The sequence below is a fragment of the Muntiacus reevesi genome, chromosome 17, assembly GCF_963930625.1.
Source record: "Muntiacus reevesi chromosome 17, mMunRee1.1, whole genome shotgun sequence".
Taxonomy (NCBI): Eukaryota; Metazoa; Chordata; class Mammalia; order Artiodactyla; family Cervidae; genus Muntiacus; species Muntiacus reevesi.
The window spans coordinates 59,836,745-59,853,524 of NC_089265.1; the positions used below are offsets into that span (position 1 = coordinate 59,836,745).

Here is a 16,780-nt window from a genome sequence, read left to right on the forward strand (position 1 = left end):
GATTGTGAAGGTCTTAGTATGGGCAAAACAACATTGAAGAAGAACAGAGTTGGAGAGCTAATGGTACAAGATTTTAAGACCTACTAGTGATATTGGCACTAAGATAGACAAATAAACCCTTGTAAAAGAAATGAAGGTCCAGATAAACCTACAATCAAGTTATTTTTGACAAAATTACCAGTGTAGTTTTATGAGGAAATTTTTTCAACGAGTCAACAAATTATTTATAATTTTTATTTATTTATTTATAAATATTTTATCTCTAAAATATAAAGTCTATTTAAAAAGCAGAGAGAAAAGATAGATTATCTACAAAAGAGAAATCAACTAATACCTGATTTCATAAAAACAGCAATGGAAGCCAGAGACAGTGGGATGATGTCTCCAATTGTTGAGAGAAAACAATTATCACCCTAGAATTCTACATCCAGTGAAAACACTGTCCCATAACAAAGATTAAATATAGAGATTTCAGTCAAACGAAAACCAAAATTGTTTGCCACTAGTCAACTCTCACTAAAGGAAATACAAAAGGATGTGCTTCACGCAGAATGAAGGTGACCTGAGATGGAAAAATCTAGAGTTAAAAAGAAATGAAGATCAGAAAAGGTGGTAAAAATGTTTTTAAAATGGCCACACCTATTCCCCTCTTGGTCTCCATGCTCTTTTGCAATCTGGTTTTGCATCCCCTTATATCAAGAGATGGAGTCTATTTCTCCACCCTTTGAATTTGGGCTCGGCCTAATTCATGCCCAAACCAATGGGATGAGGCAGAAATTATGTTGTGCTAGTTGTAAACTTCCATTTAAAAGCTATTTTGGCCCCCTGAACTGTCATGTTAACAAGCTTAGGGCTAGCCTGTTAGGATTAGAAACCACATAGAAAAGTGATTGAGACTATTACAGATCTTTTCGGTATCAGGTTGATTTGCGACCTGACAGCAGATTCAAGTGTGAGTTCAGCTGAGATCTGCTTAAATTGGCCTACATCAGAAACACTGCCCAGCCTACCCACTGCCTTCTCTACCCACTGGTGAGAAATGATACATGATTACTATGCTAAGCCTCTAAGTTTTGAGGTGATTTGTCATTTAGTTCAGAGCACCAAGAGTTAGCAATAGATAATAATGAATGGTATGGGCTTCCCTTGTGGCTCAGCTGGTGAAGAATCTACCTGCAATGCAGGAGACCTGGGTTCCATCCCTAGGTTGGGAAGATCCCCTGGAGAAGGGAAAGGCTCCCCACGCCAGTATTCTGGCCTGGAGAATTCCATGGACTGTATAGTCTATGGGGTGGTAAAGATTTGGACACGACTAAGCGACTTTTACTTTCAATAATGGTAAAAATCGATAATGTCTTGTGGGTTAAAAATTAAGATAGAAAGAAAATATATAGCAGCAGATAGCATAGGGCTAGAACTGAAGTGTTCTAGAGTTTAAAAAAAATATGTTTATTTTTCTCATAAAATAAGAACTCCAGGAGTAAGCATTTCAGAGTTGGTACAGTTGCTTAAGGAATTTATCAAGCACCCAGACTGTCTTTTGTTTTCCTCTTCATTGTTCCTAGTCATGGCCATCACCCTCATGTTCACAAGATGGCTGCTGCACTTCTAGGCGCTGCAGCTGTGTTCCAGGCAGAAAGAGGGTGAGAATGTGGGGTGTCTGTCTCTTCTTTATGAGGAAAACAACATCTTTCCCAGAAGCTCTACTCGGTAGACTTCTGATTATATTTCTTTGGCCGGAAATCTGTCACATGACCATATCTAGGAGCCAAGCCTGGGAAATTTTTAGTTAGGTGAACTGCTTTGCCAAAGGAAATGAGGATTCTGTTATAAAGTGAATGTGGGAATGGACGTAGATGAGGCAACTAGCAGTCTCTGCTCTCTACTTGAGAGAAAACATCTTACGTGAAGAATGATGAAAAGCAAAGCAAGCAATGTACTCTGCATACAGAGAGAGAGACAGATTGGAGGGACTAGAGAATCTCCCAGTCTTAGCTCTGAAAACGACTTGCTGGAGGACTGATCCTCACTTTCTTCCCCTTTAAATCACAGCGTTGGAGGGGACAAACTGCATTTCTTTTTGAGGACCTACAGAAACTGTGAAGGGAAGTCACATCATAGATTCTTCAAGTGCAAGAACACATTTAGGCCTTATAGCAAATATATGAGTCAGTGTCATTATCTCATTTTACACCAGAGTGATGTAAAATCTCAGAGAGATGGGGTAGAAGGCACAGATCCTACATCTAGGAAATGGCAGAGCCAGAGTTTCAGCAGAGCCTTCCTTCCATTGCCCACCCCTATTTCAAAAGCTGAAATAAGCACATGCATTTTTAAAATTGAATTTTAAGGTCACATTTCCTAAACCAAGTGTCTTTTAAAGCGTGACCTGGTGACATCAGCAACTAAATTCCCTGGGGGTGTTTATTACAAGTGCAGACTCCTGAACCTCCTTCAGATGAACTGTAGCAGATTCCCTAGAACTGAAACCAGGAATCTGCATTTTAAAAAGCTCCCTTGGTAATTTGGAGACATATTAAATTTGAGAACCATGGTTATAAACTTATAATTTATCACTGCATTCTAACGTAGTTTGTTTATGGGTCTGTGGCTCATGGAAATTTCCTCCACATTCAGGAAAACAAAATTTAAAAATAGTCTTGTTCCTCCTTCCTGTTCCTCAGTTTCCTAATAAACACACTCAATTTCGCGGAAAATGTGAAGGCCCTGGAAGGGTGTCACAGAAGATATCCCGACACTGATTAACTGAGGCTCTGTAAGGCAAAAGCGTGGATTACCATCAACGTGAATACTGATTAGAATCACACAGAGCTGGAATGGGATGGGCCGAGGAAATGACATTACTAAATATTTACTATGTTCCAGACACTGTTCAGACACATTACGTCATTTAAGGGGCCTAAGACGTGATTTGATCCCTTTTATTTATAAATGGGGAAGGTATTCTTATATTTCCATTTTAGAGATGAAAAACAATAGTGAGAAAAAATCAATCGCTTGTCTGAGATAAATCATGCATTCATTCACACAGTGAGTATCTCTGAGTGTTTATCTTAAGTAAGATATTGAGAGTAGAGCAGCAAAAAAAGAAGTCTAGAGACTGCAGACATCACAAAGTCCTGACTGATCCTCCAAGTCCCCACTGAGGAACCAGAATGGGGAAGCAGATGGGGCCTGGACCCTGGCGGGCCGGCTCGCTGGGCTTCGCCTGCCTGCTGCAGGGAGCTAAGAACAAGGCTTCCTGCTGGCGATCTCAGGCGCCCCCAGAGAGCAGGCTGTGACCTTGGATCCAGCAGTAGCTACACCCCTGGCTAGGTGGTCTGGTGTATGTACACCAGCTCCTTACTTGTCTCTCACTAAAACTTGGGAGATAGATATTATTTCCATTTTATAGATGACAAAATGGAGGCTCAGAAGGGTTAACTGGCTTGCTCAAACAGGTGTTCAAGCCAGAGGGGAGTAGCGCCCGTCTCAGACCTCGTTCCAGCACCCCCACCCTGCCCCTTTAATTCTCAGGAGGGAGGTCTCCACGGGCGTGTAAATGCTCACCCCGGCAGCCCTAAACCAATTTACAAATCGACAGTAGAGGCTGGTTCTGATTCCTGCTACCAAGGTTGATTTAATTCCAAGTTCGAATCACACAGAAAATAAAATTTTCTCCCTGAAAGGTTCTGTGGAAAAATGTTCTCTGTTCTGTGTAACAGCCTCCTCGGCTGTGTTTGTGTCTGAAGAGAGGACTAGTCTGACAGGAAGAATTACAAATCTGGAGCTCATTTTGGCGTCCCAGAGGAAAGGTGGGTGGAGCGTCTCACAGCAAATTAGGAATTCAGAATGAAAACGTAGCTGAGTTTATTTGGGTTTCTAGTGACACCTCAGAATTACTGTGCAGGCGTGTCAGAGGCAGCTCAAAGTAATGCCTGCTCCTCCTCCGCTCCCGGGTGCAGCCTGCTAGGAAGGGGGAACCCCGGGCCTTGGGGGATGGGGGTGGGAGCCTCCGCTTCCTCACCTGGATCGGGCAGCGAGAGGGGAGAGGAGTGTGGTTCGGAGTCCAGTCTGGCTCAGCTGAGCTCCGGAGAGGGGCGGGAGTCAGTTCAGGGGTGTGTCTGAGCTCGGGATCTGTGTCTGAGGCGGGGATCTGAGGCCAGGATTTGGAGACCCTTCAGACTTTTTTTTTTGCGGGGTGAGGGCAATCTAGGTTTGGGGGTCGACAATGACAGTGGGAGGAAACAGCAGACTGGGTCGTATCTGAAAGGCACCGAGGTAGGATCTTGGGGTGGGGGGTTGGTGTTGAAAGTTGAGGCATGGATCTGGAGAGGGGAAGTTGAAGCCTGCCCGACGATACCGGGGGTCTGCGTGAATGTGTGGGGGACTGACGGTGCAGGACTGTGAATCAGGGTCAGGCTCGCTCCCAGATCTTAAATGAGAAGAAAAGAGGCTAGAAGAATAGAGCTGCCACAGCCTTTTTCCGAAAGCGACTCACACCCAGACACACCCACCGGCTAGCCCTCGCCCTTGCGGCTGGAGGGAAGGCTGTGCCAGGCTCGCTAGACCCTGCCCCCACCCGGCCTTCGAGCTCCCGGCGGCTCGGGCTCCGGCAGGGGTCTGTCTCCCCGGCCCCCGGGGAGCCTGGGGGCGTGGCCAGCAGCCCGGCGCCTGCGGCTCCGGATTGGCTCCCCCGCGGGCCCGTGGGCGGGGCTTCGGGTTGGGTCCCGCTCGGCGGTTCGCAGACGGCGGGGGGGCGGGGCCGGCGGGAGCCCTGCAGCCAATGGACGGGCAGCCCCCGAGCAGTTACAAAGGGCCGGAGCGAGGCCGCCGCCGCGGCAGGGGAGGTGGGGCGAGGCGAGGCTTGTTGAGGCGAGGCGGCGGCCGGGCCGGGCCGGGCCACAGGCGGTGGCGGCGGGACTATGGAGGCAGCGGCCGCTACTCCGCGTCCCCGGCTGCTCCTCCTCGTGCTGGCGGCGGCGGCCGCGCTGGTCCCGGAGGCAGCGGGTGAGCAGCGGCGCGGCAGGGCTGGCGGGAAGCCTCGGGGCGCGCGGGCCGGGCCCGGCCTCTGGCTCACTCCTCTTTCTCAAACATGGCGCGGGGCCGGGGGCGCAGGTGGCGGCACCCGGGCCGGGCTTTCCTGGGCTGGCCGCCGCCTCGCGGGCCGCGGGCGGGCAGCGGAGGCGGGGCGGAGGCGTGGGTCCGAGCGCGGGTGAACGTGCCCGGCAGCCCGCAGCCACCGCGGTGGCTGGCTCTTCGCGGGGAGGCGGCGTCGGGCGAAGCCGTCCGGGGTCCGGGGCTGCCCTCTGGGGAGCGAATGGGCGCGCGGGCCGAGGGCCGAGGGTGTGAGGCCGGCCGAGACCGGCAGAGCTGGGCTGCCCCCCGGTTCCCGCGAGGCGCTGCGTGGCGTTGTCCCAGGCACCGCACCCCGAGCGAGTTGGTCCTCCAGGCTCCAGGGGCCCGGGCGGGGTTGAGGGGTCGGAGGACGCTCCCAGGGCGGGGTGTGCGCTCTGAGCCTCCAGGCCTCCCCCAGCAGTGGGAGGGGATGTGTGTGGCGGAGACCCTCGGGGTCAGCGAGGCCTCCCTGGCCTTTGACATCGGCTTGACCCGGCCGAGTGGGGCTGCTTCTCCAGCCGGGGGCGGCTTTGGAAGAGGAGCTGCTGCGAAGCTGTGTGTGAGGACAAGGAGGCAGTAAGATGTGTGGACTGGTTCTTCTTTCGTGCGTCTGGGGAACGCTGAAGTGGAGTCCGCTCACCAGAAGGCTGCGGGTTGTTTTGGTAGTAGAAACTTCAAGGTTTGCTCACTCTGCGGGGTTTGGAATGTTTGAATGGAAATGACTCTGAATTGATCAAACGCTTTTATTTCCTCGAAGGAACATCGGTAGAGAGGTTCGATTTCTTGAGTGACAGTAGTTTGAATCGGTCGTTTGTGTAGCTGGTTTTCGAGGTACAGTATTTGTTAGGTTTTCCAAAATATTAAATCAGGTTGGGGTATGGGGTCACCACCTACCCAATGGAAGGGGGAGTGAAAAACTTTGTTAGCACGCAGACTGTACGACTGGAAACCGAAATGTGGAGCCTTAGTGAAAGCAACTAAAACAAAGTGAATACGTTTTTATTTCTCTCACTGAACACAGAATGTTTTAAAAACATTTCAAGACTTAGGATGCCAGTTATTGTTAATAGCTACTGTCTATTAAAAGCTTATTATGATACAGAGGCATAAAGTACCCCGAAGTACTGATCCTCCCAACTAAACCCTGAGGGCTGGTGGCGATTGCCCCATTTTACAGAAGAGAAAACAGGTGTGGAGCGGATGAGTGCTCAATTGCTAAAAGCTGCATTTAGGGTTTGCGGCAGAGGTTTCAGGGTCCAAAACCTATACATTTTAATGTATATACCTGTCTGGCATTGCCCATATTCATTTTGAGATTTTTGTCCTCACAATTAGAAAAACAATTTGACTTCTTTCTGATTTCAAGTACTTTTTTTTTTTTGGCCACACTGCATGGCATGCAGGATCTTAGTTCCCCCTGCAGTAGAAGCGTGGAGTCCTAACCACTGGACTGCCAGGAAATTCCCTTCAAGTACATTCTTATAGTCCCTTCAGGCTAGGCCTACCTTTGAGGATACAGTGGATATTTGACATTGCATGAGAAGGGGGGCAAGATAGATATGTGGATAGGTAGGAGAATCAGTATAATTATGCATCAAGCATAAGTAACATTTCCACACCACTAATTAACTCAAATAGCATAGTTCACTCTTTTCCACTTAGCTTAGCACACAGAGTGTTCATGTATTCAAATAACAGAATTGAGCTTACTAGATACACAAAGCGTTGCCCAGTTCATGCCCTGGAGGAGCTTACAGACTACACTGGCATGCATACAATACAAAGCTGATCCAGGCGCTATTATCCTTAAGTCTAGACTACCTCAGCTGGTCTGCCTGCTCTCCTTGGTTATGTTGATGTTTCCGTTCATCCTTTCATGCCTTCTGAAGAAGCTCAAATGCTCTTTAAAATTTATAACTTGAGGGACTTCCCTGGTGGTCCAGTGGCTGGCCCTGCAAGCTCCCAGTGCAGGGGCCTGGGGTTTGATCCCTGGTCAGGGAGCTAGATCCCACATGCTGCAGCTGAGACCCAGTGCAGCCAAATAAATACACACAATTTAAAAAAAAAAAAATAATTTGACCTTCATTTTTAAGAGTCTGCAGTTGTTCCTTATTGTCTGGGTATCAGTTTTATATTTTTCTGCCCACCTTCTGCCCTGTCCAACATAGATTTCTTTGGGGAAATTGGTCCCTTGTCTTTGGTACACAGTTTAGCACCATTATGTTTACATAGATTTCCCATGTGAGAATGCTTTAGCTTCCTGTCACTTTGTAACTTTTTCTATGAAAACATGCCCAAACCCAACTATTCTTTACATTAATACCTCTTGAACGTATCTTCTTTCTTCATACGCAGCTATCAGCTTTAGTCCTGCCTATTATCCCTCAAATCCATTTGCTTTCCAGAGTTTCTCTCACCTAGACTTTTCTGTAGGCTGCTGCCAAGCTAACCTTCCTCAGCCATCCCCACAAGGGGTTTATAAGATTTCCCATTTGTATTGAGTGCTTAGAGCAGTACTTGAGGCTTATGATTAGGGCCATTTCTGTATCTAGCTAGGGATCACTCATTCTGCTACGGCAAACCCTCGATTCCAGTGTTTTCTCTTTTCCCACCCACTCCTGATTTTTCAGCCTTTTTACTACAGATTTAATTTTGCCCCTTTTGGGAGTGTGAGAAGTTTTTAGTCCTGACTTCCTATACTGGTTTAGTTTGTGAACTGTTTGCTTGAACTGCATAGGACTTACACTTGGTGTTCTCTCTTTCTACCACCTTACAGTGTTACTTAAATATTCTCTTGAGCATGTTATAAGTACCCAGAGGCCAAGGGTCATGCTTTTAATTTCCTTCTGGTTTTAGAAGCTAGCACTATGTTTTATATTTTGTTCCATTTAAGTACTTGTTGACTAAATGAATTCTATTTGACTTGAGTACTCCTTTAGTAATTATGCTGTTATATGTAAGTACAGTTTATACAGTATTGAGAATTCTGTGTATAATCAGAAAAGTCATGTAACTTCTAGTTATGCAGAAAATGGGGATGATACCTACTTTGCCTAGTTTATGAGATTGTGGAGATCAAATGAGAAAATGGTATTAGAGTTTGAGGTTGCTGTTTTGTATCGTTATTAATAGGAGGGCTGATGTTCAGCCAGAAATTCCCACTGGGCCACCTGTGTTTTGATTGGTCAGACATCCTTTCTGATTGGTTGGTCCCACGGTGGTGCTAGTTTTAATGTCACCCCTGCAGAGAGGCATCAGTATTCGAAGAGGGAAGTGAGTAGTCTAGGCTGAAGTAAGTGACTGGGGGAGGGAGGCTTCCTGGACACTTGAGGACTTAAACGGACTTTGAAAGGCAGCTGGAATTCATTGAGGCAGAGTGGGGGTGTGATTAGTGTTAAACTCTCTCTCTCTCTGTAAACTATGTCCCCCAGCTCCCTAAGGCAGAAAGCAAAAGCTTTTATTGTCTGGCTGGCAAGTTACTCTATAATTTCCTTATTCTAAAATGTGGGGTTTGGATATATTAACCACTATTATTTATTCCCCAATTCTAAAAATTCTCTAATATGTGACTGAAGCAGAAATGAAATATAAGTGGGATAAGAGAGAATAATGTAATAGGATGCCCACTAGGGCTAGGCATTCGAATGTTGAAAGTCATAAGTCACTCAGTTTACAGATGGAAAAACATGGGTTAGGTGAATTTCTCAGGGTAGGTAAGAACCAGGACAGGAACTTTGATTTTTTTCTAATCCTGGATCTTGTGTCCTATATGGCACTTTGAGATATGAAGGACTTGGATCAGGGAGGAACAGAGTTAATGGAGTGACTTTTGTAAGTGAAGTTACAACCTTGAATTTCACAGAGCTTGAGAAAAGTGAGTTCTGAAAGTGGGGGAGAGGGGGAATAATTATAAGTTATAAAGTCCTCAAGAGAATGTTAGTATCTTTTTTATACTTCTGGAAAAAAATAAAAAGCAGACCTGGTGTAGTGTTTGTTGATTAAGAAATGTAGACAGATTAATTTGGAAGAAATTTTGGGTTAATTGAAGTGGGGTGTAGGCCTTGTAGTACATGGTGGTTAGGTTTAGAATTTTAGATGAACTCTTCTTTTTTTTAAGAAAAAAACATTTTTTAATGGGTAATACATTGTAAATACGTTTTATTTTTATTTTGTTTTTTTCCACTTGACCTGCAGGATCTTAGTTCCCTGACCAGGGATCAAACCTGTGCCCCCTGCAGTGGAAGTGTGGAGTTTTAACCACTGGAACGCCAGGATCTACTTTGTAAATGTTGAAATTAAACGGGGAACTGATAAGTTAAAAATAATCAAAAGGGAAGCCAATCTTCTTGTGGGGAAGGCTGCTCCTGTGGACTTCGCTTGAAAGCTCCTAGGCCTGATTGAAATGATTACCTGGACTCAGTACCGTTCTTGTAGTAGTGCTATATTGTATTAGATATGTTCATGTCTAATGAAGTGGGTTTTGAAAATGCCAGTATACAGTGGATTGCCCTTTTGATGTGAGAACATGTCTTTTCAAACCACAGAATCCCCTGCACATGTCCAAAAACCTCATGCCTTTTGCTGTTCTTTCTTGGTCGTGGATTGCATAATGCAACTTTCTCTGAACAGACAGACTGTGGTTTGATATCATGTGATTGGGTCACGTCTTTGCTTCCTGGTTCTGGAACTGAGGGCAGAAACTGGCATGTTTCTCAGAAATTTTCGTGCCTTGTCCCATAGAACTGGCTCAAGAAAACTTTTGGAATCTAAAATGTATAGTCTGTCTTGAACCAGCCTAACTCCAATACTTAGGGTAACATTTATTGCCTTTCTTAATGTAGTTTTCTCAGTATCAAATCCAAGCAGTCTCCATAAATATTAAGATTTGCTGCTTCTTTGAATTAGATCCAGGTTTAACTGTACAGTTTCAGTCCAGATAGTGCAAGTAGGTTTCTTATGGTTATCTTTTTCTGGTGTGAACTTAGGATTGATTGACTTGTAGGCTTTTTGCCTTAGAAACTTTCTCATGTGCTAGAGGAATAAGCCTGATTGGTTTTTATGGGTCCAGTTTTATAGATCAGATCTGGCCTTTTGACAGCTGCTTTCTCAGTTTGGGAATCTGAGAGCAATAAGCATTATAAAGAATGATTTATAACTTAAATTATGACTTACAGGATATACAAATAGGTTGCTTTCACATTTCTCAAAGGTTTAGTGGACCTTGCATCATCTTACCAATCTGAAAGGAACTTATTTTAAGAATGTGCCAGGAATTCTGTCTTGTCTCATTTAATTTGCATGACCAACCTTAGATGATAGCTGTGTAATAATACAAAAACTTCTTACTATGTACCAGTTAATTTCCAGAAGAGTCTTTTTAAGTCCATTTGTTCCCAAGTCCAGTGACCAGTGCTCCGGAAATAACTAGATTTTGATGATATTGGTTTTAACCCAAGATTCTTTTTAGTTCTCTTAAATATTTTTCAAAGATGTTAACATTTTGTCATTCATATTTTAATCATAAACACATTTGTAAAAGGAAGACCCTTCAGATGGAGCAGATAGTGACTAACAGTAATCCAACTACTGAGACTCAAATGACTGCGCATTAATTACCATTAACTCCATCTGCCTGCGTAGGCATAGTTTTGTCGGGATTTTGCTCAGATTGGAACTTAGTTTGTATTGGTGACAGTTGGTAAAATAGAGCTTCTGTGTTTCCATTTTACAGACTAGGAAACTGAGGTCATGGTGGTAGTGAGTGGAGCCTGTGTTTGAGCTTTTCAGAGTGTGGACTCTTTGCTCTACATCATGCTGCTTTCATACACAGTAAACACCTTGTTATGCTCACTGTGTCAGGAAGGATTTTTTTTTTTTTAAACCATCAGAATTTGCTTCACTTTGTCTTTATTATGGGATTCCCTGGTCTTTATTACAGTTCACCTCTTTGAAATTGTAGGTTACTCAGATCTTGCAGTCTTTGACATAGATAATTTTAATTTTTCCAGTGAGTCTAGTGACAATTGATCACTCACTATTTGTGTTGATTTGTTTATATTCATAGCAGACTCTTATGCTTCTCAAATTAACATAGACACAGACCTGAAAATTTGAGTCAGAGAAAAGAAAAAAGCTATCATTGTCCATCATTAACGTTTGGCTTATTCTTCCTCCTCCATACATTTTTTGTATAATATAAACATTCTTTAATCATTCCATTTTAGTAGTTTATCAAAACTAATAAACATGTTTTTAAGATGGCAGAACTTTGACTTGAAGAAGAAATAACTCATTTAAAATAAGCACATATTTAGTAATGGCCAACACAGTGGAAATACAGAAAAAGAGGCACACTTGCTTTCAAGGAGTTTGATGCTGGGGTAATAATGATGAATAGAGATTCAGTAATAGAACTTCAGGGACTGCTTCACAGAGGTGATAGGACTTGATCCGTGTCTTGCAGGACAGGTTTAGACAGGATGAGGGGCAGAGGGAAAGTCCTCCTGGGTAGGGGAGGATGATGTGAGTGAAGAAGGAGCATGCTAAATTTCAGGAATTTAAGGGGAGGAATGAAAATTCGTGATATTTACATTATGGGTAGGCTCAAGAGAATTGTGAGCCTTGAAAATCAGGTGGATGGTTTTAGTAATTTTAATGTGGAAAAGGAGTGTCTGACCGTACCAAAGAGGAGATGGGGCAGGGTGGCTACCTGGGAGCTCCGCAGTAGGTCTGATTAACTCGGGAATGGCTTTGTGACATTTCAGAGAAATCGGAGGGGCTGGTAGCAGGGCATCTGCATGACTGTCCCCCACAGATCTGCGGAGCTTCCTCCCTCACCTCTTCTGTGTTTTTGATCACATGTCACCTTTTTCTCAAAGAGGCTAACCCTGACCACACTTCTGTAACTGCCGTTATCTTGCTTTTCTTTTTCTTTCTTTTTTTTTTTTAACACTGCCTTCTAAAATACTGTTTGTGTATCATACTTACTAATTTACTGTGTTTATTGTTTCCTTCTAACTACTAGGATATAAACTTCATGAAAGTGGCTATTTTTGTTTTGTTCATCAGCTTATCCTGAGTGCAAAGAAAGTGCCTGGTGCATCATAGACACTCAGTAAATATTTACTGAATATTTAAGGCAGTAGCTCTTAATTGTAAAAAGGTGGAGTACTGGTTTTTAGAAGGACTCCATGATATAAAAAAAAGTGATTCCAGGGTTTTTATATCTAGATAATTCCTTTAACTAGTAAGAAATTTGGTGAGAGAAAGATTGAAGAGAAATGAATTCTGCTTTGAGCATGTTGAGTTTGAGGTGAAAATAGCAAGTGAAATGGTTTCAGTAGACTGCAAAATGGTTGGAATGGGAGAGGACCTTAGGGAGAGAAATGATATCAGCATTTGCCTTCCGTCTCATTCTTGTGGATTCTTATGCCCCCCAAACGACCTTAAGTATTTATTTTGACCCTGCATTCCCAGCTTAGATCTGGAGCCTCGCTCAGTTCATGTTATACTGCTCCCTCCTGCGTTGCAGGTCCATATTTAGAGTACCTGGCAGATAGCCTGATACTGATAAATATTCAATGAATGAGACTTATTATACATTTAGATAAGTGGAGGAATGTCTTTTGGAAGAGGAAATATATGTCTCTGTAATGAAGAGCTATGATTAACTGGCAGACTGAGAAGCAGATTCACTCAGTATAAGGAAGGACATGGTGTCAGTGGGGAGCAGTCCCAAAGGGAAACCTTATAAGGTACTGTGTTCCCTCTCGCTGCGAATGTGCAGGCAGAGGTGGTAGGCAGAGATAGCCTCCTGTCCAGAAGTTGTAGATCACATTTCTTGCGCTGTGTGAGAGGATGGAGTTGATTATATCCAAGCTCTTTTTCTGCTCCAGAATTCTGTACTTACACTTGTCGTCCAGGCTTCCTGCTGTTTTTACCGTGCACAGCCTCTCCACTTCCCTAGCATCCATGACTTCAGGATGAGCACCTTTTGTAACTCACTGTTTGGGAAAGACTGATTCAGTGCTTGGTTTGTCCTCTGGCCACTTTCCATAAAAGGATTTAGGAAGCTTGAAATAAAAATACATGCAGTAAGACCAAAGCTAGTGATCAAAAAGATAAGAACCAGTAAGTAAAAGGGGAAAATAAGAACAATTAGCCATAACTTTTTCACCTGAGGAAAGTGTTAGTAGTAGAGCTAATAATTAGCTTTGAGTTTTCTAGCAGTGAGGGCCATACGGGAACCTGAGCGCTTACATAGATCTCATTGCCTATATCTGAGAACACATGAGGAGGCTACCACCTTCATTAATAAAGTAGAGCTCCCAGACATGAAGATTGCAAAGTAGGGAGTAGCTGCAAGTGCAGCTGGCAGCCCTGACTCTTCCTCTTTAACATGCTTGAGCATTTAGTTTAGTCCTGCTGCTACTGTTTGTCTTCTCTAATCTTAAGGACACACTCAGTCAGTTCAGCCGCTCAGTCGTGTCCGACTCTTTGCCACCCCATGAATCACAGCACTTCAGGCCTCCCTGTCCATCACGAACTCCCGGGGTTTACTCAAACTCATGCCCATCGAGTCGGTGATGCCATCCAGCCATCTCACCCTCTGTCGTCCCCTTCGCCTCTTGCCCCCAATCCCTCCCAGCATCAGTGTCTTTCCCAATGAGTCAGCTCTTCGCATGAGGTGGCCAAAGTACTGGAGTTTCAGTTTCAGCATCAGTCCTTCCAATGAATATTCAGGACTGATCTCCTTCAGGATGGACTGGTTGGATCTCCTTGCAGTCCAAGAGATCTCAAGAGTCTTCTCCAACACCACAGTTCAAAAGCATCAATTTTGCAGCGCTCAGCTTTCTTCACAGTCCAACTCTTACATCCATACATGACCACTGGAAAAACCATAGCCTTGACCAGATGGACCTTTGTTGGCAAAGTAATTTCTCTGCTTTTTAATATGCTATCTAGGTTGGTCATAACTTTGCTTCCGAGGAGCAAGCGTCTTTTAATTTCATGGCTGCAGTCACCATCGGCAGTGATCTTGGAGCCCCCAAAAATAAAGTCTGACACTGTTTCCATTGTCTCCCCATCTATTTCCCATGAGGTGATGGGACCAGATGCCATGATCTTAGTTTTATGAATGTTAAGCTTTAAGCCAACTTTTTCACTCTCCTCTTTCACTTTCATTAAGAGGCTTTTTAGTTCCTCTTCACTTTCTGCCATAAGGGTGGTGTCATCTGCATATCTGAGGTTATTGATATTTCTCCTGGCAATCTTAATTCCAGCTTGTGCTTCTTCCAGCCCAGTGTTTCTCATGATGTACTCTGCATATAAGTTAAATAAGCAGGGTGACAATATACAGCCTTGACGTACTCCTTTTCCTATTTGGAACCAGTCTGTTGTTTCATGTCCAGTTCTAACTATTGCTTCCTGACCTGCATACAGGTTTCTCAAGAGGCAGGTCAGGTGGTCTGGTATTCCCATCTCTCTCAGAATTTTCCACAGTTTATTGTGATCCACACAGTCGAAGGCTTTGGCATAGTCAATAAAGCAGAAATAGATGTTTTTCTGGAACTCTCTTGCTTTTTCGATGATCCAGTGGATATTGGCAATTTGATCTCTGGTTCCTCTGCCTTTTCTAAAACCAACCTGAACATCTGGAAGTTCTCGGTTCACGTATTGCTGAAGCCTGGCTTGGAGAATTTTGAGCATTACTTTACTAGCATGTGTGATGAGTGCAATTGTGCGGTAGTTTGAGCATTCTTTTGAATTGCCTTTCTTAGGGATTGGAGTGAAAACGGACCTTTTCTAGTCCTGTGGCCACTGCTGAGTTTTCCAAATTTGCTGGCATATTGAGTGCAGCACTTTCACAGCATCATCTTTCAGGATTTGAAATAGCTCAACTGGAATTCCATCACATCCACTAGCTTTGTTCGTAGTGATGCTTCCTAAGGCCCACTTGACTTCACATTCCAGGATGTCTGGCTCTAGGTGAGTGATCACACCATTGTGATTATCTGGGTCATGAAGATCTTTTTTGTACAGTTCTTCTGTGTATTCTTGCCACCTCTTAATATCTTCTGCTTCTGTTAGGTCCATACCATTTCTGTCCTTCATTGAGCCCATTTTTGCATGAAATGTTCCCTTGGTATCTCTAATTTTCTTGAGGAGATCTTTAGTCTTTCCCATTCTGTTGTTTTCCTCTATTTCTTTGCATTGATCGCTGAGGAAGGCTTTCTTATCTCTCCTGGCTATGCTTTGGAGCTCTGCATTCAAATGGGAATATCTTTCCTTTTCTCCTTTGCTTTTTGCCTCTCTTCTTTTCACAGCTATCTGTAAGGCCTCCTCAGACAACCATTTTGCCTTTTTGCATTTCTTTTCCATGGGGATGGTCTTGATCCCTGTCTCCTGTACAATGTCACGAATCTCCGTCCATAGTTCGACATACTAGTCTCACCTTAATTCCAGTGGAACAGCTGAAGTAAGACTGGAATGTTTAAATCAGGCTTTCCTAAAAGCTAGAGGATAATGGATGGAAAGCAACATAAAACCATCCATCCTGGTTTATAAAGACTTTGTCTTCAGGCCCTTATCTTCTGGCGTCTCCGTGCGGCAGACAGAGTCTGAGTACCGCCACCAACTGAACAGATCCAGACATCTGCCTCTTCCCACCGGCCCAAGACAGCAGGGCCCACGGAGAGTCTTTGCTTGGGTTTCCTGTTTGAAGAGCTGCCTCCTTTCTGGGTGATGAATTACAGGAATGATGACTGCCTTTGGGGAGACTGCACTTAGCTGCAGATCATGGCCCTGCATGTGCTGGTTGTATGGTAACCTCAATATTCATGTAAAAGATACTGACACGTGTTACGGTAAGTCGCAGTCTTTGGTTAGAGGCATGATTATTTCACTGGAGGAAACAGTTTCTCCCTGCTCTTTAGCAGAATCTGTTATTGAAGTCTTTGTGTAAGAAAGTGAAAGTTGCTCAGTTGTGTCTGACTCTTTACGACCCCATGGACTATATACAGTCCTTGGAATTCTCCAGGCCAGAATACTGGAGTGGATAGCCGTTCCCTTCTTCAGGGGACCTGCCCAACCCAGGGATCAAGCCCAGGTCTCCAGAGTTACAGGCCGATTCTTTACCAGCTGAGCCACCAGGGAAGCCGAAAAGGGCTTTGTGTAAGAGGCACTGGGAAAAAGGGAAGAATTTGGGTTTATCAGTTCCCATGACTTGAGTAGATCACTTCCTTGCTTATTCTGCAGTTGCTGAATTACTTAGACCTGTTTCGCTGTTTCCTTGTTTTAACCAATAGGGCTGAACCTCCTTATTTTTGTTCACTTGCTTAGGATAACCATTCCATCTAGATTTCCTAGGTGTGAACCTCACTGGTTACGTAATAGTGTGTATTTATAGTTCTGGGACACCTTGGGCAGGCCTCGTGTTACATTTCTACAATGTAAGATCTTTCAGTATGTGTGGAGATACAAGTAGCTCCCATGGAAAAAAGCAAAAGCAATTTTTTTTTTTCTTCTGGAAATGAGGACCAATATACATATTTGGGAGCACTGACCATGAAAGAGATAGTTAAACCTGCAGAGGAATATAGAGATAAAAGCAGTAACAGTGGCTTTCATTTGTGCACAGGCACGTGTGCACGCACGCACACAC

General features: G+C 44.2%; 1 protein-coding gene across 2 annotated transcripts in view; it reads left to right on the top strand.

Annotated features, from left to right (window-relative positions):
• Positions 1 to 4,837: 4,837 nt before the first annotated feature.
• The window catches only part of TGFBR1 (transforming growth factor beta receptor 1), a 71,131-nt gene continuing 59,188 nt past the window's right edge, over positions 4,838 to 16,780 (top strand). For both annotated transcript variants that reach the window (XM_065908392.1, XM_065908393.1), the window contains exon 1: positions 4,838 to 5,010. In XM_065908392.1, the coding sequence (XP_065764464.1) occupies positions 4,926 to 5,010 (85 nt within the window). In that variant the 5' untranslated portion in view covers positions 4,838 to 4,925. The remainder of the gene's footprint in view (positions 5,011 to 16,780) is intronic.